We start from the raw sequence: 27,989 nt of genomic DNA on the forward strand, positions 1-27,989 counted from the left end.
AGGAACATCTTTGTCTGTGGAGGTAGACTCCTGTAGAGCTGGGTGCTGCTGCCACTATGGTGGTTTAGTATAAGTCATCTTCTGTTACGGAATAAACCGAGCACTAAAGTAAGTTTGGGAATCCTTGGACTGCACCATTTGCTGGCACTTAGGACACGTGCAGCCAGGTCCTGATCTGAACCAGAAAAGTGGGGACTGCAGCTGCATTTTCCATATCTCACAGAAGTGCCCTAGCCAGCGTACTATACTCTACTAGAGGACATTGAGAAGAGGATGAGAGAAAGGAAGAAAACATGCATATCTCTCTGAAAATGCAAACAGTTTTTCAGGAAGCAAAAAATGCCTATCTCCAATGCCTGTTTGATAGATTGTATTAACAATACATCATAGTTAAAAGATAAATACAGAGTTCTTTTTCAAAACAATGATTTATGACAATCAAAACTATTCATTGTATCTTTCTGTATGTTTCCAAATGCATTAGGCTTAACTGTATTATGCAAAATCTGAAACCTTCAAATATGTTTTTGGAAATGAGTATTAAGTTCAGATGCTTGCTAACATCTGTAGCTAATAGAACTTAACCCATTCATACAAAATATTGTGATCACCAGAACAGAATAATACCTTTAGGAAGGACACATTTTACTAAGTAATATCTAACTAAAGTCATTCAGATAACCTTCAAAATGTTGTTTTCAAAGATACAACATCCTCTTGATAACTTTGGTAAGAAGCAACAGTCTCAGAAGCACATGAGTGTGAACATTTGAGAACATTTCAGGTCATTTCAGAATAGGCAGGTCCAGAGAACACTATGCCACAGGTACTCCCAAAAACTGACACCACATTCGCCAGTCAGCATTTAGTAGAATGGAAGTGCGTGAGCGTGGGAGAGTTAGCACAGATGGGAATCATGCCTTGCTGTTAAGGTACTGTGCTGGGTCAGGAGTTTTGCCATGGGGCACATTCAGGCCTTTGTACTTGTTCATAAGCAGCAGCACTGTCCTGACAAAAGCAGCAGTCCCACTTGATTCAATGAAACCTGGATTAAGGCCTAAATATCATGGATTCAGCTATTCCCTTTCACCCCCTCTGCAACACAAAGCGTATTACAAAACTGCTACAGGAATCACTTCATCCAACACAGATACGTAGCGGTCTCAAGGGTGGAAAGTGGCAGCTGTTCAACACATTCACTCATAGAAACATTGTTCAACATCAGTATTTGTTTTGCTATTGTTACACAGTCATGTTAGCAGTGAAAACGTCCAAAATATTTGTTTGCTTTTGAGAAATCCTGTAATGGCATTTCTGCTGCAAATAGTGTTTTGTGAACAGCAGATTAATGAGTAAAACAAATGCTTACAGATATTTTTTAAATATCTCTCCTTTTCCTATTCATTTTATAGCTCAAGAGCCATGTGTCTCTCTTTAATATGTGATTTGCAATGTAATACTCCATGAGCTTCCATATCTGTCTTGTATAATAGTTTCAAATAAAATTTGGCTCTCTGTATATTTTAACCTTGGGAACTGGACTCTTAAAATCCTAGAGGCCAAATACCAACATCCCTATAGGATTATCATGCACATCTGCATCTCTGGAAAGATGATATTTTTAAGGGAAAAGCTTTCGAGTAAATGTTTCTCCAGAAACCATTGTTTTTGCCCCAGCTCTTCCATGTCGTTTTTGTCTCCCAGAAAGTGGCATATCACAGGACAAACCTTTGCCATACTACAATTTCACTCGGCAGGTGCCCCAAGAATAAGTATTTGTAGTAAGTTTTATTTTTGTTTAAGTTTCATCTGGATTTCTATAGGTGAGTTACAGCCACACTGACAGTGTTTGTCCTCTGGAGACTGGAGGAACTCTCCATGTAGGCTCTGAGAGGTGTCACCAGTAATAATAAAGTTTAATATTTTCCTCGATGACACATACTATTTATTTCTCCTGGGAATTCGACTCTGGGAATCATCTGATAGTTTGAGAACTTTTTAGTTTTTATGTGGATTAAAAATGTTTTGAATGGTGTATGTGTGAAAGTGACCATCAAAATACGAAGTCTAAAGGTGTAAATAAAGCAAGAGACAAACCCCAAATTTAATTTTCACATATTAATTTTTATGAATGTAATGATCTTTTTTAATAAAGTATTGACATATATTTGAGTATATTCTCTTGTTTTCCCACCTGAAACTTATCCCTCCATCATTTTTCAGGTAGAAAGTTGCTAGCTACCAGGCCTAATGTGAGTGAAGCTGCAAATGCCAGAATTTAGTAAATCTTTTAGATTTTGTGGTGCTTTCAGTCAAAGTACTTAAGGCACTGGTAGCAGACACTGCAGATTCAGATATGCAAGTATTTCCATTTTAACTTCCTATTTATAATCTATTATCTAAAGCTTCCTGAAAAAGCTTTGCATTTTTGAGACTGAAATTTTTTTGTTTTTGGTTTTGGCTAAGTGCAGTCTTTTGTTTGTCTGTTTGTTTGGAGGGTTCTGCATTTGAACAAATACAGATAAGTTATTTGAACAAGCAAAGAGTTAAACATGAATATTTTCTAAGGAAAAATATACTACAGGTTTTTTGGTTGAGTTTTGAAGTTGAAATAGCAAAGGGGTTAATAGCTGAAATAGAGAATGAAAACTGAGTAATCTTACCAAGAATGAGAGGCTGGGCTTGTCTTGGAGAGAAAATATTCTGGTTTCAACAAGACACATGAGCCCAAGAAAACTGAGTACTGACCACATGCTGTAGATTTGTTTGTGTTTTTGCTGAACTAAGAAAGGATGCACCCAAGGGAGAGATTAGTGAACTGAGGCTACTCAGTTCATAGTGTTTGTTGTCCAAATCACAGAGTAACAAAGAATAAATGCCAGAAAATCCAAATATTCTAAAGAAATCTATTGATTTTAAGTGATTTTATGTTTTATAAGCCTAAGAAAAGATAAGTTGTGAGACTGGAAGACCAGGAATACTGAAAAGACAGCTTCAAATGTGGACACCATTTACTAATCTTCCATCAGCATTTCCTATTCTTTTTTTGTAAATAAAAAGAGCACAAAAAAAAGGGGAGTACTCAGAAACTCTACATGCTTAATTTTCTGATCCCACCAGAGTCATGTAAATTATTATTTTAATAGGTACTAACCTAGTGCTTAGTTTATTTTTTTTTCTGAGATCAAGATTACTATCTGTGGTTTTGCAGTGTCAAAACTTAGCATAAAAAATCATTGTTATGTTCCAGTGAGATATTATACCAATACATATTACTGAGTCCTGGCTCCACTGTAAAAAACAACACAACCAATTAAAGGGTGAAATGTTCAAAAGCATTCAGTAATGTCCAAATTTTACATCCAATGAAGTCAGAGATAAATTAAACTAAAGGTAGTAAAAAACCTCCATAATATTTGTGTGTACCAACACATAACCAAGCCCTAGTACTCTGAACAAAATGTCTAGCAGTAAGCACAATCATGGATCAAATGGTGGTGATGCTCTTGTAGAAGCTGATTGGCATGAAATGTCAGTGGAAGATATTCACAGTGCAAACAACTGGGGGCAGACTATGTAAAATCTCTAATAAGCCCCTCACCAGCATTACTGAAAGCACTACTGTTTTGGCCCTGTGTTATCAAGGTATTACACAATAGTTGAAATGTCCCTGTGATGTGAAGCCTGGAGCAAGCATTTGCCCCTTCTGATATCATGTACTGAACGTGACGACTGCAGCATGTTTTGATGCTAAAAAATCAACTCCGTTATCATCCTAAAGTGTGAATAAAAGGGAATGAAACCTTTCCTTTAAGTCCTGCTTTGTGACATGCGTGACTATGCAGTTTGATGACACAATGATATCTCCTCCAGAATGCCGATGGATGTTCATGAAAAAAGTTGCTAGAAAGATCTGCAAAATCTATGTATGAAGACTATGTCACACTTATCAGAGGAACCATAATTCACTCTAAACAGCTGTATAATGAATTAGAAAACAACTCCAAAGAAAATTGCTCTCTTCAGTCTTTAGATAGCCATAAAGAACACTGGCCTTTTTACATGAGTCATAGTTAGGAAAAAGCCATTAAAAACAAACTGAAAAGAAATATTTTACGTGCAAAGGATAGGATCCAGTATGATTTTTTTTTGCAACTCTCTAAGTATGAGGAATAAATGAAATGCAGATCTGTAAATTCAAGATCATTACAATGCTGCAAAGTCCAAGGCACTCAAATCACCTTCAGATGTTGCTGTTATTAAAATTAACAACAAAGGAGCACAGTTGCTAACATTAGGATACCAGATTCAGAAGTCTAGTCAATGAAGAAGGTGTGCCACTATAACAGTATAATTATTTTGGCATTAGCTTCTATTGAAGTTGCAAGTTACCAGCAAGTTTTTTTTTTTTTTTTTTTTTTTTTTTTTTTTTTTAATATAGCTTATACCCTTCCTAAGCAAAATAGGACATACTAGCCAAAGGGTTTTTTTTTTTCTTTTCCCCCCCCACCCTGGTATAACCATGTCTATGCTAGGGCTTTTGCCAATACACGCAGACAGCCAAAAATCACACCTCCAACTGACATTACTATACTGGCAAGCATGTCTAGCACTGGCCTTAAAGCAGTTATTTGTTCAATCATTGCTTTCTACAATCACCCTTCACTCTAAAAATACTGGATTTCTTCACAGGTAGAAAGCTGAAAAAAAAATCTCTTAGCCTATGTCTTGTTCAGCTGTTTCTTATATAGGAGAATGATTTTTTTTTTCTGCTGCAAAAGTTGAATTTCCCCCCTCAAAAAAAACAGAAGAAAATAAAACATTCTGAAGGGGAGAAAAAAAATCTTCAGTTGGACATAAGAACAAACAAACAAAAGTTAAGGTCAACTCTTGCTCATCTTGCAACAAGGGCAGAGAAAGAACAGAACTCTCTCAGTGCTAATGACTGCTGTTGTCATTCTCTACATACCAAAGTGAATACAGCCCATCAGCATTAAAAGTGCTATTTCTGATCCTTTTGCTGAGTCTGACTTCCCAGCTGAAACCCATTCTAACATAAACAAGAAGCTGAACAATTTTCACTCTCAAAGCTCACCTAAAAATTGTACTTTCAAGGGGGTACAATTAGACCAAATAGGGGGTGAGCAGAGAGAGGAAGGGGGAGAGGAACATTTTATTCACAAGACCTCAGGCTGCCCTCCATGAGAAGAGGAGGATTTTCATGTCACTTACCTTGTTCTGATATTATGAAAAACAACTATATGTTTTGAAGTACATTTGTTTTCAATAGTTGGGATATATTTAAAAAAAAAAAAAAAACTATTGCTTTAAAGGTTGCATGGGAAAATGGGAGTCCAATGTGTTTCATTTTACTTCTAAAGCAGCAGTACAGTATTTTCTTAATATCCTCCACCTCTCCAAGTCATTTCCTGTGGTTTGTCTTAAAATTCACCCTCGTCAGCCTAAACAGTAGTGTCAACTATGCATGAAGAATCAACTTGCTTTTGGACTGGAAACAACAGTATCCTTTTAAAATGTCATGACTGCAGCATCACTAGAGTAGTCAAGACCTGTGTGGGTCTGCAGATAGAACTTGCTTCTTCCTCGGGTTGGTCTTTTCCCCAAGTTAAAGGGTCAAACAAATCAGTTTGGGAAACATCATATTATTTCTGCTTGTACTATTTCTATTCTGCCACATAAAGTAGAGACTTAAAGATATACAGTGGGTTTGGCTTTATACTAAATTAAACAATTTTTTTTCTTTGGAAACTGTCTAGCAAAGCCTTCAGAAACTAGTTGTATCTGCACCTGAATGTGGAATTCTGTTAGTTCAAGGGAAATTTCCATGTCATACTCTGGCTTAATGCACTATTGGCACACACGAGCTGCAGAACGCAGATGTGGATACAGATTCCAAGATTTAAGAAGTATCCATATTTAGGATTTTGGTTTGAGCCGCTCACTAGTAGAAACTTCTTCATCTTCGAGCACATAATAGCCTGCAACTCCAGGGCTCCGTTATGACTCTTTACAGGCCAGAAAAAATGGACCTTTCCTGTGTGAGTAACTCCTACCGACAAACGAAGAAAGGTAAGTATGTACAAAGTCCCACAGCCAGCCAATCTGATGAAAGCAGAGACACATCCAGATTTCTTTGGAGTACCAAAACATTCAGTTCAACTTGGTGCTGCCAGAAGCTTTTTGCTGCTTGGATTCAAATGTAAAGACACCTTGGATCAAGTGCAAACCATCTCTTTCGATTTCACCCACAGTGATGTAAGGTAAGGACTGCTTACAGCTTGAGCTTGACAGCACCCATAGGACTCGGTGCACAGAGCACGCACACACTGCTGCTCAGGTTCCCCTGCGCTGTTCCTTCAGCCCTGGGTTTCTCCCAAGTACTTGCTGCCAGCTGCACCAAAATGCATACAGAAGAACGATATGCAATAAACAGACATCATTAGAGAAGTGTTATTTTTCTTATTAAAGAAAACATCAGAACTTTCACAATATCTTGAAACAGTGCTCGGAAATTACCTCTTCAGCTTGGCATTCATTCCTTCTTTAGGAACAAAACAGTCCCAGCAATTATAGCAAAAAGCCAAACTGACATAACTAAACCAAGAAAGCCTTTTATCTATTCACCTTACAAGTTTTTTTATTATTTTTTTTTAAGCTACTTCTTAAAGGCTTAGAAAAAAGCATTAGGTGCTCTTTGCACATGGAACATTTATGGCCTTGTTCAACTTCTTCAATATATTTCTTACTAATGCTTGCTGTATTAATGGACTCAACCCAAGAAGCAGCAATATTGAGCTTTTTAATTGCTTTACACAATTAAATGCTAATGATTCAATCATCAACAATAATGCTGAAAACCATGCTGTGGAGCACAATGTAAGCAATGTATTAAAGACAAAGGCTTCAACAGGTTCTTACCTTTTAGTTTTTATTAGTAGTTGAGAATAAGAACCTAAAAATAAATAGCATTTATTGTCTCTGGTTGCGAAGACAGTGCTATAGGAAAGTGAAGCAAACAAATGGCACTCACAATTATAACCCCTATAGCCTTCAGAGAGCCTTTGCTTTTGCTGTTGCTCCCTGTGTAAGCAGAGCAAAATTGTCTGCTTCAGGGTGAGAGTTTTCTTGGAAATGTTTACTATAATGAGAGAATTTTCTGTTCTTTTTCTTTTAATCACAACACTGTCCGGTTCTGAGACCTGAATTGATGCAAAAAAAAAAAACCAAAAACCAAAAATCAAAAAACAAAACAAAAAAAAAAAACAGATGACATTTCAAGGAATTTAATAATCTAATGCCTCATTGTACTGCCTGGGAGTGTGTTTCATATTATATTAAAATTATTGGCATCCAGTCATATTGTGGCAAAACTATCTGACACTATGCTTGGTTACAGTTGTTGCCACAACAGTAGTTATTTGGCAAGTGATGTGAAAGAGGACAAAGTGCTATTGTGAACTTACACCGAGCTTTTATGCGTTATGGCTCTAGTTCATAAAGATGAAGGGTGAGAAAAATGTCTTTTTTTTCCTTTCTTTTTTTCTTTCTTTCTTTTTTCTCCCCCCTTTTTTCTTTTTTCTTTTTTTTGTTAAGGGCAACCACATTGTATTTCTAAGTGAAGGTGTTCGTCAAAAGCAATAAAACCACCAAAGCCTGACACACTATGAAAACCACAGAAGAGGATGGAAAGAAAGCACAAGTCTCCTGCAAGGCATGCAATTCGACCTGGGAAGGCAAGATGGGATAAGCCATCAAAAAGAAGGGCAAGGAGCTTTTGGAGAAGCAAACTTGCCTGTTGTCCCCTAAAGGAGCAGCCAATATCAACTGCAACTTTGCAGAACGCACAAAGTGCTGATCTCACTTGGAAGAAAGTAAGTTGGCAACTCCTGAAAACCGGGTCTTCTTGAGTGAAGTGAGGAGACGGTCTCCTCTGCCTACCCACTTTGTGAGTCTATCCACCTCAGAGAGGGAAGGATTTTACCTTTGACTAAAATACTATCATCTCTTTTTTCCTCCAGAAAGAGGCTGGAGAGCCTGCCTTACCACACAGATGGTTTCCCATTAGAATAATCAATAACAATGTTGGAACTATGAGCCTTGAATGGAGGTTTGTTTCTGTGGCCAAGTGAGCCAACAGAGGAAAAAATCAGCTGCTACACATTAACAAAAAAGTAACACATTTAGAACAAAAAACAACAACAAACGGAAAGGAAAAAGAATTTTCATCCAGTATTTAATTACAAAAACATGGTGCAAAAGTAAAAGGACTCAAGAGAAGCACCAGAATTTCTCACATCTGAAACAGCCATTTTGCAACGTATGACAAATGTTTCAGTACTGGTTGGTGTGGAGAAGCATGCTTAGTTTTTTAAATCAATTTACTGAATCTGATGTTTTTTCTTCCACAACACAGTGTTCCCCTAAAGCCTTCTTCACCTCCAGTCACACTCTAACGATGAACTAGCAATTGTTCAATGTCCATGCTTTTCAGACTCATACTCTGAATTAATCCAAAATGCAAAATTCAGACAAAAGCAAACAGTCAGCAAAGCAACAGTTAACCTGCATGAGTCTGGACTGCAATCACTATGAAAAGGTCAGCCCCACACTTCCCAAAAATCTCAGCCACCACGAAGTGTCTGAGATGCAACAGTAATTTCCTCTTGTAAGTACAGTGATATTTGTGATACCTCCTAGGTATTCACTTTTGCCAAAGGTTGGTATGAACAGTAGTAGCCACAGGAACACAGTATGTATAAACTGCTCTTACTATATGACAAACGATTTATAGAGAAGCAGATCTGGATTTTTTTTAAAAAAAGTTCTACAAGCACTAGTTTATTAGCATGTCATTCACAAGTAAAATAACCTTAGCATTTATTTACTTTTCAAATGTATTAAGAGATTAGAAAATATATTTTTTAATATTTTTCTCTTCTACTTATTTATTCTTCCCGTATTACTTAAATATTCCCCAGTAGTGCTTTCCCAAACACAACAGCATTGCACTATACATAGGTGAAAACTGCAAAGTGAAACTGAACATAAACAGAAAGTGACTGATCTCATTTCACTGAGCAAGAGGGTGGAAGGCCAAAGAGGAAATAAATTGTGTTAGGGGTGGGATGTTAAGCAAATATTTACACAATTCTCTCGTTGTTATCAAACATAAAATATAATCTAATAATCATCTAAGGAATGTTTTGAGAACATTTTCCCTTAAGTATTACTCAACATTTAGACATGGATGATCAAAAAGTAGAGACCCACTCCCACTAAGCATACAGCAGTATTATCTCAAGCTCTCCCTAGTAGGAAAGATTACAAGGTTTCAAGCTTGTGCAATTTCTTCAGACAAATACAACAATATGCTATAAACTACTATTCCCCAGATGCTTTTAGGAAAAAAATACTAAGGACAATTAAGACTGAAATAAAAGAAAAGCCAAATAAGGAACAACACAGGACAAACAGGCCCCCTAGCATAAAAGCCATCAAATTATGGCATGGTGGCTTTCTACGTGGGGTGACAGGGCTATCTCTCTCCTTCCTCCTCCCAAAGGAGTCCATTCCTTTAAACAATGATTAGATATTCTCAGACCCTGGATCAAAGGAAGGGGGCTACATCAGGTCCCAAACTAAAACCAGTCTTGGAACTTAACAGTTTAGAGAGAAGGGCCAGGTTTCATAGTCCTACCAAGCAGTCTCTAGTATCCAGGTCAGCCATAGTAGTATTTTCTTATAAAACTTGTACTGAACTAGGTCAATGGAGCAAGAAAACAAAACAGAAACTCCACTATAAACTAGTGTCTATATTTATAAAAGAGCTCTTCTCTGATATCTTGAGCACTTGCTCCTCTTCTCAGATGCAGAGAATGAGCATTTGGGCATAAGCTTTTCATTCATGTCAACAAATAGAATTACAAGCATACAAAAATCACTACCTGAAACGGAGGATGACAAAAGTTCTGCTGCACTGTCTTTTCTTTGGGAACATTCAACATTTCCTACTTCTTTTACACGATGTCTCTTTACAGTGCGTATCTCTGAGACAGAGTCTCTATTTCCTCAGATGTCTGCTAAGCATCTGGAACACTGCTAATGAGCTTTATGTAGCTTATTACAACAACAATTCTGCAATATGCTTAATATCACATATGTATACTATATAATTCAAAGTACTCCATCTAATTTCAAATAGAACACTGGGAATTTACTAAGAAATAACTGTACTTGTGAACAATTCCCGCTTGAAGAATTATAAATGGCTCATCTCATTTGATCATTTAGATTCCTCAAAGAGGAATCATCTGAAGGAACTGGCATGTGGGAATTTAATTCTCCCACTGCTTGCTGGTAGAGCTTTAATAAATCATCAATAATTCAAAGACGACTGTTAAAATATGACCAACCAAGTGCACTAGCTCAAGAGGTGTTCTATAAAAAACACTCTTCATGAAGAGTGTCTTCTACAGTGTAATTACCAGCTATCTCATCCAATCTCCATTTCACCTTAACTTTATGCATGTGACTGCTACATGAACTTTTTTCTAACCTGACAACTAAGAGCAGCTACATGTCACTGGATGTTTCAATAAAATGCAATTCAAACTCACGTTTATTGTCTCCTTAATTAAAAGTTGAACAGCAAAACACTGAAATGTCAAAGGATTATGAGTGGGTTTTTGGTCATCAAGTTACTGTACATGAGATAGAATTTTTTTGCATTCTTAGATTACCTTCATGGCTTTCCCTGTTCAGGATCAATAGCAAACAATATTCCCCCTCACCCCAACCTGAGAGGTGAAGACGGAAAAGCGAAGAGCTCTAGGAGGCAAATTTGGCACAGGGAAGCAAGTGACTGTACTTGTACCTCTGAGTCTAAATACCCTTTCTCCATACCATGGGGTTAGGTTTAGCTCAGTTGGTTAGAGCATGGTGCTCGTAATGCTAAAGTTGCGGGTTCAATCCCTGTATGGGCTGCTTGTTTGAGGGTTGGACTAGATGACCTCCAGAGGTCCCTTCCAACCTTACTAATTCTATGATACTATGATCTCTCGTCAAGAAAACCTGTATGATAGTATTCCATAAGATATTGAATTTGTAGGGATTCCTTTGTCCTCTAAGGAAACCTAGAGTACCTCACATATGTTTGTATATGCCTTAGGCTTTAAGCCACCAAAGAAGTGTAGCTGCTGTTTAATGGCAGCCAGCAATAACACACCACAGCCCGTTATAGGACCACCATTTCTTACATTGTAGTAGTAAGGAAAGATTGATTAGGAAGAAGCAGCTGCCTGGGCTAGCACATGAAGTTTAACGCTGCTACACTTCTGTATATATACACTTAATCATTGTGTCTCCCGTGATGCATTAACTGTATCTGTTGAACCTACCCAAATACTCTTTTCTATCCACAGTACACCAAAACCATCAGCCCAGGACAGATGAATCTGTTACCTGTAGTACCCCAAAGTTATATTATCATAGAATCATAGAATCAGTAAGGTTGGAAGGGACCTCTGGAGATCATCTAGTCCAACCTCCCTGCTCAAACAGGGTCACCTACAGCATGTTAGACAGGGTTGCATCCAGGCGGGCCTTGAAGATCTCCAGAGAAGGAGACTCCACAACCTCTCTGGGCAACCTGTGCCAGTGCTCTGTCACTCTCACAGGGAAGAAATTCCCCCTCACGTTCAGGCGGAACTTCCTGTGGTTCAGTTTCTGCCCATTGCTTCTTGACCTGTCACATGGGACAACTGAAAAGAGTTTGGCCCCGTCCCCTTGACACCCTCCCTTCAGGTACTTGTACACATTGATAAGATCCCCCCATCAGTCTTCTCTTCCCCAGGCTGAAGAGGCCCAGCTCTCACAGTCGTTCCTCATAGGGCAGATGCTCCAGCCCTCTGATCATCTTCGTAGCCCTACACTGGACTCTCTCCAGTAGCTCCATGTCTCTCTCGGACTGGGGAGCCCAGAAATGGACACAGGACTCAAGAGGAGGCCTCACCAGGGCTGAGTAGAGGGGCAGGATCACCTCCCTCCACCTGCTGGCAACACTCTTCCTACTGCATCCCAGAAGACCATTGGCCTTCTTGGCCACAAGGGCACATTGCTGGCTCATGGTCAACTTGTCATCCACCAGCACTCCCAGGTCCTTCTCTGCAGAGCTGCTCTCCAGAAGGTCAGCCCCCAGCTTCTACTGGTGCCTAGGGTTATTTTTCCCTAGGTGCAGGACTCTGCACTTGCCCTTGTGGAACCTCAGGAGGTTCCTTTCCGCCCAGCTCTCCAGCCTGTCCAGGTCTCTCTGAATGGCAGCACAGCCCTCAGGTGTGTCAGCCACTCCTCCCAGCTTGGTATCATCAGCAAACTTGCTGAGGAGGTACTCTGTCCCCTCATCTAGGTCATTGATGAAGAAGTTGAACAGGATGGGACCCAGTACTGAGCCCTGGGGGACACCACTAGCCACAGGCCTCCAACTAGACTCCACACCACTGATGACAACCCTCTGAGCTCTGCCTTTCAGCCTGTTCTCAATCCACCTCACTGTCAACTTGTCTAACCCACACTTTTTGAGCTTATCTGAAGAAGAAACCAAAGATTTGGTATCTCCTTGTTCTCATGTCTGTGTTCAGTACTTAAAGAGATCAGGTACATGCTTGGGAAGGGGCTGTTACAGGAAATCAGATACTCCAGACCCCTCTGGACTAAATTCTTCTTATGCTTCTTTCTCACCCCCTTTAAATTCACCTAAGCCATGACTCCAAACCTGGACAGACATAGCTACCAGTTAGTCCATCATTCACAAACTCTCATCAGGTTGTCCTTGTATAGCATGCAAGGACCATACATAGATTAATGAGCATTTGCCCTTGGAATATTTGCTAAGATACGGAACATTATCCTCATTCTAGAAATGCAAAAAACCAAATGTGTCCAGAGTTACCCAAGATGTATCTAAGACAAAGCTAGGATTCAAATGTTAGTAGGAAAGTTTTTGATTCTTTCCCAGATCAGGATGGGAAAAAAAAAACTCAACATCTTTACAAGATTAGAAATAAGTTAGTAATAATTTCAGAAAATTAGAAGGCAATATATTGTGAAACATATGGAAACATATCAATGCTTAACATCCAACTTACATGAAATAGAGATAGAAAAAGCTTATAAAAGGGCCACGTCTGATTCATATTTTATTTTAAATATTTTAGCCAAGAAAATATTGTATATTTTAAAAGCATATGTAACGGCTTATAAAATGAGATCTTTTATCTTTTCTTCATGCACACATTTGAAAATACTTTATCTCTAAAACTGGAGGCAGCATAAAAACCTCTGAGTAAATAAACATCCTTCTTTCCCTGTACTCCAAGATTAAAAAAATAATCATATAAATAGCCTGCCCATGAAACAGATTTAAAGACCTAGAAAGCTATGCCTTCATGTTTTGACATTAAGTACAAAATGAATGCATATCTTATTATTACACAAACTTTGTGAGTATATAGTTAGTGCTGAGTATATACTCAGTGCCTTGGAGTACAGCTGCATTATGATGGAACATTAAACAAAACTGAAATCTCAATCTCTTATTTATTGACGTAAATTTTCCCCACTAGTTTTTTATACAAGTGCATACAACAAGAAATCAGTAAGAGCTCATCCTGACAGACACCACACTGCTTTACAAGATGACCTCGAGCTGAGCCAAATACATGGCAGACACCACTGCTGACCCACTGTGGGTTGCCAAGCCTCAGATGCCTGCTTCATCCTCTGTGACCTGAAGGTGAAAGTGGTGTGAACCACTTTTGGTTCTACCACTTCCAGGAGTCCTTTTGGTCCATTGCCTCCTGGTGATGCCAGGAAAACTCTCACCTAACAAACTAGATCATTTCCAAACACAACTTTAAAAAAAAAATGCAGGGATACAATACTCAGTTTTTCTCAAAACAGATTGCAACTCCAAAAAATTATCTGGAAGCAGTCATCTGTTCCAGCTTTAAGGAAACAAATCTGTGATATTCATGACACCAAAAGTAGCTAAACCTACATAAATGAACACAATATAACAATAATTTACTAGTGTGATCACTGAATGGAACTCTGATGTGGAAACTCCCCATTTCTGCACAGGTTGCATTACAGGATACAGTTGACAGACTATGGCTTTTAAGGTGCTGCTATATATATTTTTTTTATGTTTATCAGCGCAATTTGTCTTTAAAATGGATGCAGGACTAGGCAAGTCTGGCCTTTGTGTTTATGGGTTAGATTCACAGCTGCTATAAATAAATATAGCTCCATGGGAGTCAGTGGAGCATTGCCAACACACGCCATATTGCATTCTCACACTGTTGACTTTAAGCTATTAGACATCTCATGGAGGTGTGAACCACGGGTACGGGCCTAGGGTCCAAGCACAAACAATGCAGAGACAACGTCACTGAGAGAGTTAGAGAGTACTTCATCCAGGCTCAAAAACAATCTACAGGCAATTGTGGGAACTCACTCCTCCAATAAATATCTTATGTTCTAGGCATAAGCACAGGCTGAGAACAGTAACATGCACTTTCTGTACTTTTTCAGTCTCATTTGAATTGCAGATGTTACTTCTGGTCAGCTTAGCATATAGTCTAGTTTTAGTCCTGAATACGACATCATAAGAGTGATTTTTAATTTCATTATGGAACTGTGTTACCTTCCACCTCCTTAAAAATGTGCTAGCAAAACATAGGATTATGTTTATCAATGAACTTCTAATGTTCTTTGGTGGTTACTTATTTTGGCAGTCTCCACAGATACTTTTGGGAATTGCAGTCTCAAGCAATTTCCTTTGTTTCTAACCCACACAAAAGCACCCATTCACCTCTATCTTTTGAATAAGATGACTTTTTGTCTTATTCTGCTAACGCATTGATGAAAATAAAACTAAATTAACTGTGAGAGAGGACAACTTCCTGTCTCTAAAGTTTTCAAATCACTTAATATTCTCATATTTAATAATTCAGATCTACTCCTCTACATTTTCTCCAATAAAATAAGATAGTCTTTATATTCCAATGATGTCTTCACAGAAGTGTGCAGTACTGGATTTTATGAAACCCCCTTTTGTTCTCATAACTTCATGATGTATATCTACAACTCTTTCTTGTTTGTGGAGATAAGACCAGCTTTGTCTCACTAACTGCCATTTCAAAAGAAGATTCACAGTTGTTTGACTTTTGATCTGTGTGGCAACCAGCTCAACCACCTGCACTGGGTTCGAGCAGTTACTAAGCTTGCTTTGTGCCATCTTACGAACACAGCAAGCCTTTTAAACCAGAAAGAGATGATGTGTGAATACACCAATTTACAGTGTAAATACAGAGTACAACAATATGGACATCTTTAATCACCAAAAGTGTAAAGTGCATACATTGTTTACTGATCATACAATTAAATAAAACAGATGGCTCATATTCTCCATCCACCTACGGTGGATTAAAACACAATGGTGTAATAGTCTGGTAAACTGGTAGTGTGAAACATTGCTTTGTACTGGTGTAGTAGTATAAATAGCTGTTCAGGAATGAGGTACAAAGCCCCACTGCCACTAAGAGTAATTAGCTTAACGCAGTACTGAAAGAATGTTACCTTCACAATCAACAGGTGCAGCATTCACACTGGAAACTGCATTTGAAAAAATATAGTGGTGACAGAATGCAGCAAGGAAGTTTCCCTGCATGGATAAAGTAGACCATATGCTTCCCAATATATAGGCAAGACTGGGAACACTGAGAACCAGGTCTCTCAAACAATCCTCTGCTTATATGTGTTATTTCCAGCCATGAGAGGCATGCCATAGAAAGACGCAAGTGCCTTTTTGCTTGCCCAAGCATTTGTGTATCAGGAGGAAGGCAGGCAGTTGGTGCAAAAAAAATTTTTAAGAAGCAGTTTTTATTCAAAGAGAAATTCTATCTGTTGTATTTGTACAAGATGAAGCCCTTGCTCTAACTTGCAAATGCTACAATAACCTTTTGGGATTCAGCTTAGTTAATACAGCAAAGTCCGAGCTAAAAAAAAAAAAAAAAAAAAAAAGCTCTCAGGCATATTAACATTTGCAGAATGTTAATACAGCCAGTGAAAAACTCTTCTGCTACCTTTTTAAATCGCAGAGCATTAATACCACTTTCATACACGGTTGTGTACACCCACAATTCCTCAGAATATACAACTGGACAACATTCAAGACAAACTAGCAAGAAAATCCAAAACATGCTTATACATAAGTCACTTTAATATATGCAGCAAACGGTCCATTACGGAAATCTGTTACCCCACGCCATTCTGAACACATATCTTTAGAGAGACCAGCCCATGAAATTTCCAGCAAAGATGGTCTAACTTACTAAATTAATTCTAATAATTTATAGCTCTAGAACATTCAAATTCATTGATTATTTTTTAAGTTCCTTCAAAAGAGAACAATTAATAAACTGCTTTTAAAAGCAGTTTTTAAACTTTTTAATCCTGATTCTATGACAAAAGGAGCATTAGCACTTAAAATGTACAGGTTTGTCTGGAGCAAGCAAGTTTTAAGAGTTTCTCCTTTGCTTTTATTGCTGTTGATACAAGTCTAAAGCAATTCCAGTGTTTTTCAATGAATTACTACAGTTACAAAAATATTGTAGAGAGCATAAATCTCAGTGTTTATGGTAAAACAGTTTTTCTCTGTTCTTCCAATTTTGTTCAATTTCTACGCTGACTTTTATTTGCTTTCTTGATCAGACCCAAATCTTCCATATTATTTGGAATATAAGAGCCAGCCAAAAGTAGCAATTTTTCCTTCTCCCTAACCCAAGCAGACTAAACAATCTCTCATTGTAAGGCCACACTTTCTAATTCACGACTTTGTTATTCTTCAGACAGATGCTCAGCAGGTTAGTGATGTGTGAACATTTCTTCCACGGAGTTTAAAAGGTCCAATACAACGTAATTACATGTTATGAAAGGATATAAATTCCCCCTCAGTTTCGCTCTTGTCCCACAGCAGCACTAATTTATCTGTTACAAATTCTAAGTGATCCTCTTTTTCCTTAGCTGTTGATTTCTTACAGAGTCATCATTTACGGTCTTCTTTGCAAAGCTATAACAACAAACACTCTCTCTCACATACATATCCTACTCCCCAAAACCTTTGCTCAAACAAAAAGTCCTAATTCAGTAATAGGCCAAGAACAACTAGAATATCTGTTAGAACTTCTCACCCAAGTGTGACTTGCAAGTTTAGGTCCCGGATTTTGTGGCAGAGCTTTTGTGATTTACTTGAACAAAAATTGCACTCAATAAATTCTGAGTTTTCCTTTGCTCCTGTTGTTGGGCATTTAATCTCTTACATATTCTTGTGTATAGCCAAAATTCAGACCTGTCACCGTTAGTTAGAATGAAAACTAATCTGAAAGATTAGCTGATAGGGGGAAGATTCTGATATCATGACTGTTTTAAATCAGTTTGATGACTCCACTGTTTTCTTAAAAAATAATTCTTTGTTTTGTGGTCAGAATCAGGCTTGAAGGCTGGATTAATTTTGCTTTTATTAAAAGCTGTCAATTTCTGTCAACTGCAGCAAAAAGAATGCCAAGTGCTTTTGGAAATCATAGTTAGAATGCACAAAACAGCTTCTTAACCTAATAAAGCCTAACAAAACTTTCTCTGGAGAATGACAGAAGACTTGGCAAAACAACTCCCATTCCCACCTTTTGTTTCCAAATACCAGATAGGCAAGGAAGGAGAAATTAAAAAAATTCTGAAGTTTGACAATATTACAGCCATTTCCTTAAAAAACTTAGAAATGCCACAAAAATTTAACTTTCTGTACTTTGTCATTCTCATTTAAGTTTCAGATGTTACTTTTAGTCAACTTAGCGTATAGTCTAGTTTTAGTCCAGATATATAACATCATAAAAGTGACTTAATTTTTTTTGCAAAGCTCTCTGTTATGTACGCCTTAAGCTACTGCTTGGAGAGGCTGAAATTCTAGGTATTGCCTATTAGAACACTATCAAATTCTTCCAGTTTTACACCCCAAAATCCCCTCAAAGGTTTGGCTTGAAAATTGGAAATTATAATTTAATTCTATACATTCTTACTCGTGTTCTCGAATTCTTGAAAAGCACAGCAGAAATTACTTTCCATGGCAGAAGTATTGCAGTACCACGACAGAACACAGAAATCTTTTCAAACATATGAGCACATAAAAGCTCTCTGTACAACCAGGCAAAGATGTTGGGCTAAATATTAGGAGAAACACAGAATATACGACTGAGGAAATAAGGAACATTCATCAGTGGAGAACAGGCCAGATGAACATCTGTCAGGACTGACATGGATGGAGATAGTTGATCCTGCCTTGAGACAAAGGGGATGAACTTTTTTGAGGTTTGATTTCTCTTCGGGCAAATTTGTGGATTAAAATGAAATGACTAGGTAACAAGATATCATGCAGATCTATGCTCAGAAAACTATATTTATAAATTAATGGTTTAAAACTCTCCACAATAAGTGGAATGTGTGAAATAAGACCCATATTGTTCTGTGACAGTTATAGTGTGAGTGGTGTCAAGAAGAACATGATCCTTAATTTACTGCTGGCCTTAAGAAGTCTGACTTTATTGACTTCTCAAGAGTTGTCTCCAATTATTTCAGCAATTACCAATGTCAGCTTATGCTAATAGGATCCCTACTTCACCCTGCATCACGTAAACAATCTGACCACATTCAAAATATTTTTGCAGTATTTGCCATTTCTGAATATCATGTCAGAGAGAATTCAGTCAACTGGAAACTACTTGGAACTATTGCAAGAAAGCACTGCACTGATTTACTGATATGAACCATGCCTTCTCATGAAAGTATGTGATGGCATATCTATTGAGGTTCAGACACGACATTTCTGGCTATGAAACGCCCTTGTTTTACTCATAACAAAAGTATTGTGAACCTTTTTAGGCTCTAGGTTTTTAATGACAGTAAACATATCTCAATACAGAGAACAATCACAAAGGATTACATGATATTTATGATGCTTTACATGCCTATTATGATGCTTTACATTCACGGTATATGCAGCTTAAAGCTAGCATGGACAACTATCCATTGGGATCCTGCTTTCCTGTAGAAGCAGAACTGTGTTTTAGATAATGTCCTTTCTAGCTGTTCAGCTAGTCAAAAATAGATAGAGGTGGGCAAATGACATAGTAATTCAAGATGATGATATAAAAGAGGGAATGGAGCAGACAGAACAAAGACCACTGCATATTTAAAAAAGAAATGAAAAAGAGAATTAAAAATATTGTCTGATGAATGCTGAGAGCCTTACTCATGATGGACTTTCAATAACTGACCTACAATCTAAAAAATAAAATAAGGCTGCAACACAAATGATTCAACCTCAATGAATGAAAGACATGTCCTTCTAAGATTTTGCTTAGGTGATACACATTTACAGCACAGCCTTTATCTCATTCTATGCACTTGGGTTAAAAAATGTAAAGATCAATCACCATGCTCCTCTTTTTTCCAGGTTTGGAGTAAACTTAACTCTGCATAATGTAGGCTATTGGAAGTGAAAGTTTGCAAAGGATGAGGTTGCATTAAATTAAGCACAGCTACATGCTTGAAATGTTGAAATTTATCTTATTCTGTGAGGAATTTGGTACCTTTAATATATTGCTCAGAATTCTCCATGACTGCTGCTTTCAGTAGCTGTGGTCGTTACATGGCTCAAAAGACTTCTACATCTTCTATGAAGCACAAACTGAAAGTATTTCTAACACTGAATGAAAGTAGAGTATGACTTTTCAAGAGCATTTTGTCATTTCCAAACATACAGAACACTATCCAAGGAAGATGAGCAAGATTTAGAAAATGGCTCTTAACTGATTATTAAAGACATATATCTTAGTCAAAGATCACATAATATATAAATTAGGAATAGAGAATGCACACTATCCCATACTTATTTTAAAATTCTCACTGTTCAGACCTATTGGTGCACTTCTCTATTCCCAAGATAAGCGTATCCCTTTATTTGCAATATCTCAAGAGTTTACATGTTTTCTGGTTGGATTCCTAATAATGAAGAATGTTTACTCTTGGGAATTTTGCTGACATTACATTTATGTTTTCCAGATGTTTTGTCCACCACTTCAACAAAGAAACAAGGTTTCCTTTTAAAGTTGGGCAAAAAAGTGAAGAATGTCCAGTACTAATAAATGCTTAGATTTATTCTGGAATAACAAGCAATATGATCCTTATCTAAAGACTACCTTGTGATTAACATCACCAGAAAAATTATCAGTTTCATTTTGAAAAGATTAAACATTCCAAAACTGATAAGACTACTTGTATATTAAAATATAAACATGTACAATAATATAATAATCAAATAACTATATTAAAAATTGCAAAGTTAGGAAGTTGAAAAAATACAGTTAGTACTTCCACTGGCAGTAACAAATACTGTAATATATCATACATCTTTTATGGTTCCCATTTAACAATAGAAATACTACAGACAGGCCTTGAGCAAGGAGCACAGTAAAAGCTGTGCAGCTCCAAGAGATGACCAAGAATCATTCTGTTACTTACTCCCCCCTTATTCCGTCTCCCTGAAGTTAAGGGAATTGCTCCTCTGGTTTAAGTTAACTATATGCTTAAATGTTTTCCTGAAAAAAGACCTAAATTACTGAAGTAAACAGCTGCAGCTGTAAATATTCAACACAGAACAGACATGTTGCAAAAGGATTTATCATTTCAATCATTTTTCAGAGTAGAAATAATCTTGAGATAAAAATAGAAATATATTTATGTACCAAAAAGCTGTTGAAATAATTTCTACTCGAACTCCCTTTGGCTTGAGACCAAACATGTAAAGTTCCTGCTGGAAAGAGGAATTTCTCTATTAGCATAAAAACAAGGCAAATGACACTGCATGTTAAACTTCTCTCAGTATGTGCTGCAGGAAGACCTTCCACCAGAAAACTGCAGAAACTCAGCAGTTATGGCTTTGTATGACTGATACTGAAATAGGCTTCAACTCAGAAAAAAAATTATTGTTACGGATATTTTGGGGTGGAAAGAGAGATTGGTAGGGAAAATAAGGAAAAAGACAGACACTATTTCACTATTTGTTTCAGTTTGTCTCAACAGGGACACGACTGTCTGTTGTTCTGTGTATGGAAATTCGGTCTTGGTAGCCAAGAAAGAAGGTAGAACAGACTACAATTAACTTTTTTTTTATCTCTGGGAGTGTGAGAAATCAAAGAATTCCTTATGTATCCACTGCTGCCTCATCATCCCATCAAGTCAATAGGTGGAAGTAGAGCACCTCGCAGCCTGCTCATAGAATTTCCTTACACGGGATTTCACCTCTGCCTAATGACCACTGAGGCCTTTTCACAACAGCTGAAGTCATTTGAGAACTGCTAGGAACGAGTGTAATCCAGGTCCAAACTCCTAAGGTGGATTCTAAAACATTTACGTTTTGAATCACTTATGCTTAGGACCACAGTCAATGGACACAAGCTGCATCACAGGAAATTTAAATTAGATACCAGTAACAATTTATTAACCCTGAGGGTGATCAACTACTGAAACAGATTGCTCAGAGGCTGTGGACTCTTCAGCCTTGGAGACATCCATTAGGACAACCTGGTCTGATTAGATCTGCTTTGAGCAGAAGGTTGGACAAGATGATCTCTAGAGGTCCCTTGCAATCTAAATTATTCTATGATTCTCTGAAATACTGAAAAGTAACTGTGGGGACTGGATACCCTTGGAGTTCAAAGGTAAAAAGAAGTTTGACTACAAGCAAGCAGAAAGTTGGACTATCAGAGTTTTCCTGGAAAGAAGAGTAAAGAAGCTTCAACACAATTAGCATGGAGGGGGAGGCACTTCCCATTTCTGGTTGTAGTCACAGTGGTCATGCAAATGTTGGTAGGTCATATAATTTATCACTTCAAAGTTGAATACTTATTGCTTCATTTCCATCAGTTGGAGCTAGTGGCTATATCTCATCTGAAATTAGATTTTTAAAAGACCCTTTCATAAGAGCAGATGTGCTCATGAGCTTCACAATGCATCAAGTATAGCAACTCAGAAGATGAAAATCTGGAGAAAAAAGTTTTTGTATCAGAATTTCTTGTTGAGTCAGACAGAAAAAAATGTTATTCTGGAGAGTAGTAAATATTTTTCTAAAATATTTTTCTGCTGTTTGGGGCGGGTAGGTAGAATTTATCTGCTAATGGGATAAAGATTCAAATCTACTGAAATTTTTATATGGTTACTTTTACGTTTGTTTGTTTCCCACCAGGCTGTATGTGGCTTGGAGACTGTCCAAATTCCTTTCTTAAAAGCTTTTCTAGGCTATTGGCTTAGGAAACAGGCAAAAGAGATATTCATTTCTGAAACACTGAATAGGTTTCAGAAAATCTCTTCTGCCTCTTTCTAACACACTGTGTGCTCCCCAATTCATTTTGGGGTAGAGGCCAAAGGATACATGTCTGAGATGGTAACATCACAGATGATCATGGAAGATGCCACTTCCTCATTCTGTGATTGAAACTATACTGAGCTTGTGTTATAGTCTCACAATTTTAAATGAAAGTCATAAAATATGTCAAGATGCCCAGAGCTCTAGATACATGTGAAAGGAAATGATTAATGTTCCGTTTTTGCTGTATTTTCCTTCACTGGTTTGACAGACTCTCAAAAATTCTTATCAACATGCTGATATTATGCTAGTAATGAAGTGCCATAAGTGGAATATACCAGTTTAGAGGAGTCTCAGAAGATTTACATACAGAAAAATATGTACATTTGAGAATGTAGGGAAAAGACATTTCAAAGTGAGAACATTTTAAAACATTTGTTCCAAAAAAATCTCCTTAAATAGATACACAAAATACCGGCAGATAATAAATTCCGATACATAAATCTGGCTACTTGAAGTTGCTAGAGGAACAAACTGAGATAGAAACATCTATCCTTATTCCTCTACTGACTTCATGGGTGAGCTACACAAACTCACAAAACCCGTTCCCACTTTTATTCCCCATCTCTAGAACAAGAATACTTTTTACACACAATACATGACCAGGCCATTTAGCCAATAATTTAGCTCTCATTAAGAATCCTGCCTATCTAAACATCTAACCAATATATTTGGCTTGATTCAAAAGAGTTTACCTTTCCCGGGCAACAAAAATACAAATAGTTAGGCATTAATTTCATGCATAGGGTGTTAGTCTGGCATACGACTTCAGGAATATCTGCAAATATTTGAGTAGGTTCAGCAACTACACTGAACAATGTTTGACTTAACATTACCTTTTCTGTATAATAAGAATGTGAAATACAGTCCTTCACCACTGTTCCTTATTGGTTCCAGTAATTAAAGTGAAATATTGTGCAGTACTTAGTGATGTATGTAGAATTAGGACACAACTGTCAATTTGCGGTAATTATTTTTCTTACATTGAGCTCGATTTATCTAGTTTGTGTTGATTTCTTGGGTTTTGTATTTTATGATTATTCTTGTGACTGAACAACATTTGAGAGTTGCTGAAGCTGGGAAAATGCCAGACACTTCTACCCAACAGTCATAAAGCAAATTAAATTCACAGAAGAGTCTACCTATTACGCATTTTTAAATAACATCCTGGGAATCTTCTACTGCAAACTGCACCTATACTCGTGAATTTCTTTCTGCTCATCCACCTGAACTGAGTCTAAATCCTAATGTGCATTTCATCCAGATAGGAGACTCAGCTCAGCAGTTTTGCCATAGAAAAAGGAAATCTAGTGCCCTTCTGACATACAGAAACATGCAATCTTGGTGTCTGACTGCATAATCCTTTTGTCTGAAAACAAGAACCCAAGTACATTTCAGAAAGATCATATTTTTCATTTGGCTTATGGAACACTTATAAACTAGGACTCCTAACTGTGATTCCCAAACACAAAAGAAAGTCAAAGGTTACAGCATCTGTTTTTGTTTCAGCTTCTCCAAATTACTTGCAAATGTATTCAAACGCAATATGAGGAGATACTTTATTTTATTGAAAATAACAGACTACAGGGTGCTGCAAAAAAGGCTGAGGTACCTCAAGCATAAACATGGAAAGAATACATTGGTTTAGAAACCCATAAATCCTTATTTGAATCTGCCAACCTGAAAGCCAAGTAAAGCCCGAAAAAACTATTTTTCCTAAATGCTATGTCTGATTAAGCCATACTATTAAATGACAGCTGAACTTTAACATTAATATGATATTATTTAAATAACTGCATGATTTTTTTTACACTAAAATGATGAATGATTTTTGGACAGCTCAATTGACATAAAGTAAGAAACCCCTTTAATGAGATTTGACAAAATGGAGACATATGCAGAATATTCGTTACAGCTCATGTCGCAGGGGCCTTCCTGGGGAGACTTGGGTTTGGTTGTGTCTTTTCTTTCTTTCTTTTTTTTATTTTATTTTGATTGTCTACAAGCACTGAACCATCCCTTTCAATTGCCACTTCCTTTCTCCATGGATTTTGAATTTAGCTTGTGTCATTTACATATTACTCTTAATCAGAGAATTTTATATGTTACGGTTCAGAGTTGGAATTGTAAGAAAGCTGTGGTATGAACGCATGAAAACCAGTCATCTTAACCTTTGTCATTGGGGTGTACAAGGGACTAACAAAGCTATTTTTCTGAGGAGACTTATGAAGAGATAAAGCTTGTACTAAAGAATAAGTTATTAAATTCTGTTTTTTGATATTTTCCAAGTCACGTGGTAAATCAAAAACTATGGTAAAACTTCTTTTTCTTTTTTTTTTTATTTTTAGGAAATTGCATTAAGCAAACACATGCAATGTAAAACTCTGGTAAAGGTAATTTCATACTGAAGTCTTCTGAGGATTCTACAAAGTCCCTTACAAATGTGCTTCACAGCATCCAATACCACTTGTATTGCCACAGAGTGAGGCTTTTCTTTGGGAAACTGAGTAAGAGCACAGAAACATGGACATCACAGAGACACCTGGGTGCTGCTTAGTAAGTAAAGAATACACATATCCAGAGATGTCACTAATTCAAAAAGGCTATTTGGAAAGGTGCTGATGAAATTCAAGGTGGCTTGTAATCACTGGATCACCTCCCTCCTTGCAATTCCAGATACACTTTTAGGAAGTTGTGAATTTTTCCTTCCCACATTCTTTAACATTAATCCCAGAGACAATTTTGATAACATTAAAAATATGGAAGAAATATGCTAAAAACACAAGGTTTGACAGTGTGTCTGCCCAGTCTGTTCAAACAGAATGGATCATCTTAACTTAGTGTGTAAATTTACACTGCCCCAATGCATTTACAAAACATCTCACACAAAAACTAACATGTAAAAAAACATGAAAACACTGAAAGCCTGAAAACGCTCAAGAATCACTATCATCATCCATCAGAAAGCCTAATTTTAGAACAGAATGAAAAAAAAAAAACAAGTAAAAATTAAAAATGTTAAATGATGGAGCAAGAGGTAATCCCTCAGTCTACAGAAAATTCTTTCTTTAGCTGTGATGAAACCTTCTATCTAACCACCTCTGCTTTATTATAAGCATTCATCTGAAGAAATCCTATACAGCAGCTGGTGTAAAAAAGAGTCAGGCAAGTCAGCAAAATGCTGAGGTTGAATTAAAACTAAAAATAAAGGAACAGAGGGAGAGACAAAAAAAAGAAGAGAGAGACATGTCCCTACCTTGGCCTTACCTTCGCAACATTCCTGTCAAGATCCTGGAGCTCTTCCCCAGGTTCGCATCTGTTTCTCTAAGCTGAGGAGAAAATAGTCCTATTAAAATCAAAAGGCGTATGTACTCCATTCCGTACAAAGAACAGCTACTTCTACTGTCATTTGATTAAATCCAGCTACTTCTACTGTCATTTGATTCAATCTACCTCTGTTTTAGCCCACAACAAATTTACATGCAAGAAATCCACTAAACTCTGATATTTAAAAATGCTTTGTCTGGTTTTCCTTTTTATAAAGGTGAAACTATGGAAGACAGGACATAGAGGCAACAAAAATGAACCGGGATAGAGAGTAAAAGCTTTACAAATGAAGTGCTGAGGGCAGAATAGCTGTATAGATTGCTGTCCATAACTCCCACTGATGTGTGTATGCATATGGGTTCTGACTATTAGTGAGCGCATCAAGGGATGAAGGTACAGCCATGTGCTATGCCCTGATGCTTTACCAAAAGAGAAACAAATCTATCTTTCTTTCACTGTTTTTCAAAGACACCAGTTTAAAGAAAAACAACAGAACAATGCCATTTCCCTGATCTGCGTAAAAGAAATATGCCCATACTGTCTTACAAACGAGACCTGCACTGGTCTTACAGCAGCCATCACTGAAATGGAGCCCAAATACTTTATGGACACTGACTATGTAACTATAAGAATATGCATAAAGTATGTACCTAAGGTATATATATATATGGCATATATAAGGTGTGTGTGTGTATATATATATATATATATATACACACACCTATATAACACATATTTTTGCATGTAAGGATTTTCTCAGCTACCTCACTGACTGGAAATAGCATTTTAAGAAGGACAAAGGTAACCTACATGTATAGCTAAACTTAATTAGCTGACTTGTTCTAGAGCACTCTAAAAAAATCTTGCAAAATAGATAAATACCCAACTGAATAAAAAAATGAAATTGAGGAAACTAAGAGAAGCTATGAAGTAAACTAAATTCATATTTAAAAAGATCAGTTATTTCTGTTGTTCTTTAAAAAGGAATAAAACCTCCTTTTTCTTTTTACGTTTGTTAGTCTCTTGCAAAAGGAAGTCTAGAAATGATGAATTTACAGTATATAGGAATAACAGAGTTACTCTCCTGTTGCATCTTTTGCTACTGATAACTAAAAAGAGACATCTTTCGAGACATCTTTTGACATTCTAAAGTTCTTGGAAACAATGGGCCATCTAAATCTGTAAATGATTGCCAGCAATAAAATAGTAAGGATTGCTGTTTCTATTATGTGCAGAAACACAGCTATATGTACATAAATATAAAAATTGTTCTCCTTATGAAAGTTGAATATTTACCTCTTCATTATCAACTCAGATTGAAAGGATTATCTGACTCATTTACTCTTATTAAAGAAACTTTGTTGTTGAAGACAAAATGCATCCTGTGTTATAAATCCATCAGAACAGTAACACTGCCAAGAAAAGTGGCAATCTTCCAACAGCAAATCACCTTCACTATAACAAATCACTAAACTATATCTTGAATATATGTATAGCAGCAATATGAAAAACAGTTTCTATTTTGGAGCCTGATAATATAAATACTTGCTACCAAGTTCAATGCTTATTACTGAAATCAGTAGTTGCAATTAGTGGCACATAATCTTTAGGTACAAATTTCCTTTTTGTTCATGTAAAGATTATGTATTACTATAGTGTTTAATGTAAACACTATTAAGGAGATACCAAGCAGAAGCTGGGACTGAATGACACCAGAAAGACTTGCTGTTGGCAATACCATATTCAATGGAAAGGCTTGCACCGACTCTCAGACCTCTATAATTATGTGCCACGATGGGACAAAGATGAGCATTGTATTCAGGCGAGGGCCATTCCTCCATTTTTTTCCTGATTTATCTAGACAATTCAAACTCCAGAAAAGCAGTTTAGCCCAGTTTGACACAAACAACAGAAGGAAAAAAAGTCACAATAATTTTTAAAAGGCTCATTAATAAGTCAAGCTCTTATTCATGCTAGAAGGGAATCTGAAGTACAAATGTATGCTTTACATTGATCTTTTATTATTCATAAAGATGTATTTAACACTTGGGGCTTCTCCGCCCTTTTCACAGAAGAGTAGCTCTCTCCTTTTTTGATGTTTGATCCC

At 37.0% G+C, this 27,989-nt stretch overlaps 1 protein-coding gene across 9 annotated transcripts in view; it reads right to left on the minus strand.

Annotated features, from left to right (window-relative positions):
* The window catches only part of VTI1A (vesicle transport through interaction with t-SNAREs 1A), a 275,825-nt gene that overhangs the window by 77,477 nt on the left and 170,359 nt on the right, over window positions 1–27,989 (minus strand). For 6 of the 9 annotated variants that reach the window (XM_062579663.1, XM_062579662.1, XM_062579669.1 and 3 more), the window contains one exon: window positions 25,823–25,884. In XM_062579663.1, the coding sequence (XP_062435647.1) occupies window positions 25,823–25,884 (62 nt within the window). Of the gene's footprint in view, window positions 1–25,811; window positions 25,885–27,989 lie in introns of all 9 variants that reach the window. The other 3 variants (XM_062579670.1, XM_062579666.1, XM_062579667.1) reach the window with 1 other exon arrangement.

Source organism: Rhea pennata, chromosome 7 (assembly GCF_028389875.1).
Source record: "Rhea pennata isolate bPtePen1 chromosome 7, bPtePen1.pri, whole genome shotgun sequence".
Taxonomy (NCBI): domain Eukaryota; kingdom Metazoa; phylum Chordata; class Aves; order Rheiformes; family Rheidae; genus Rhea; species Rhea pennata.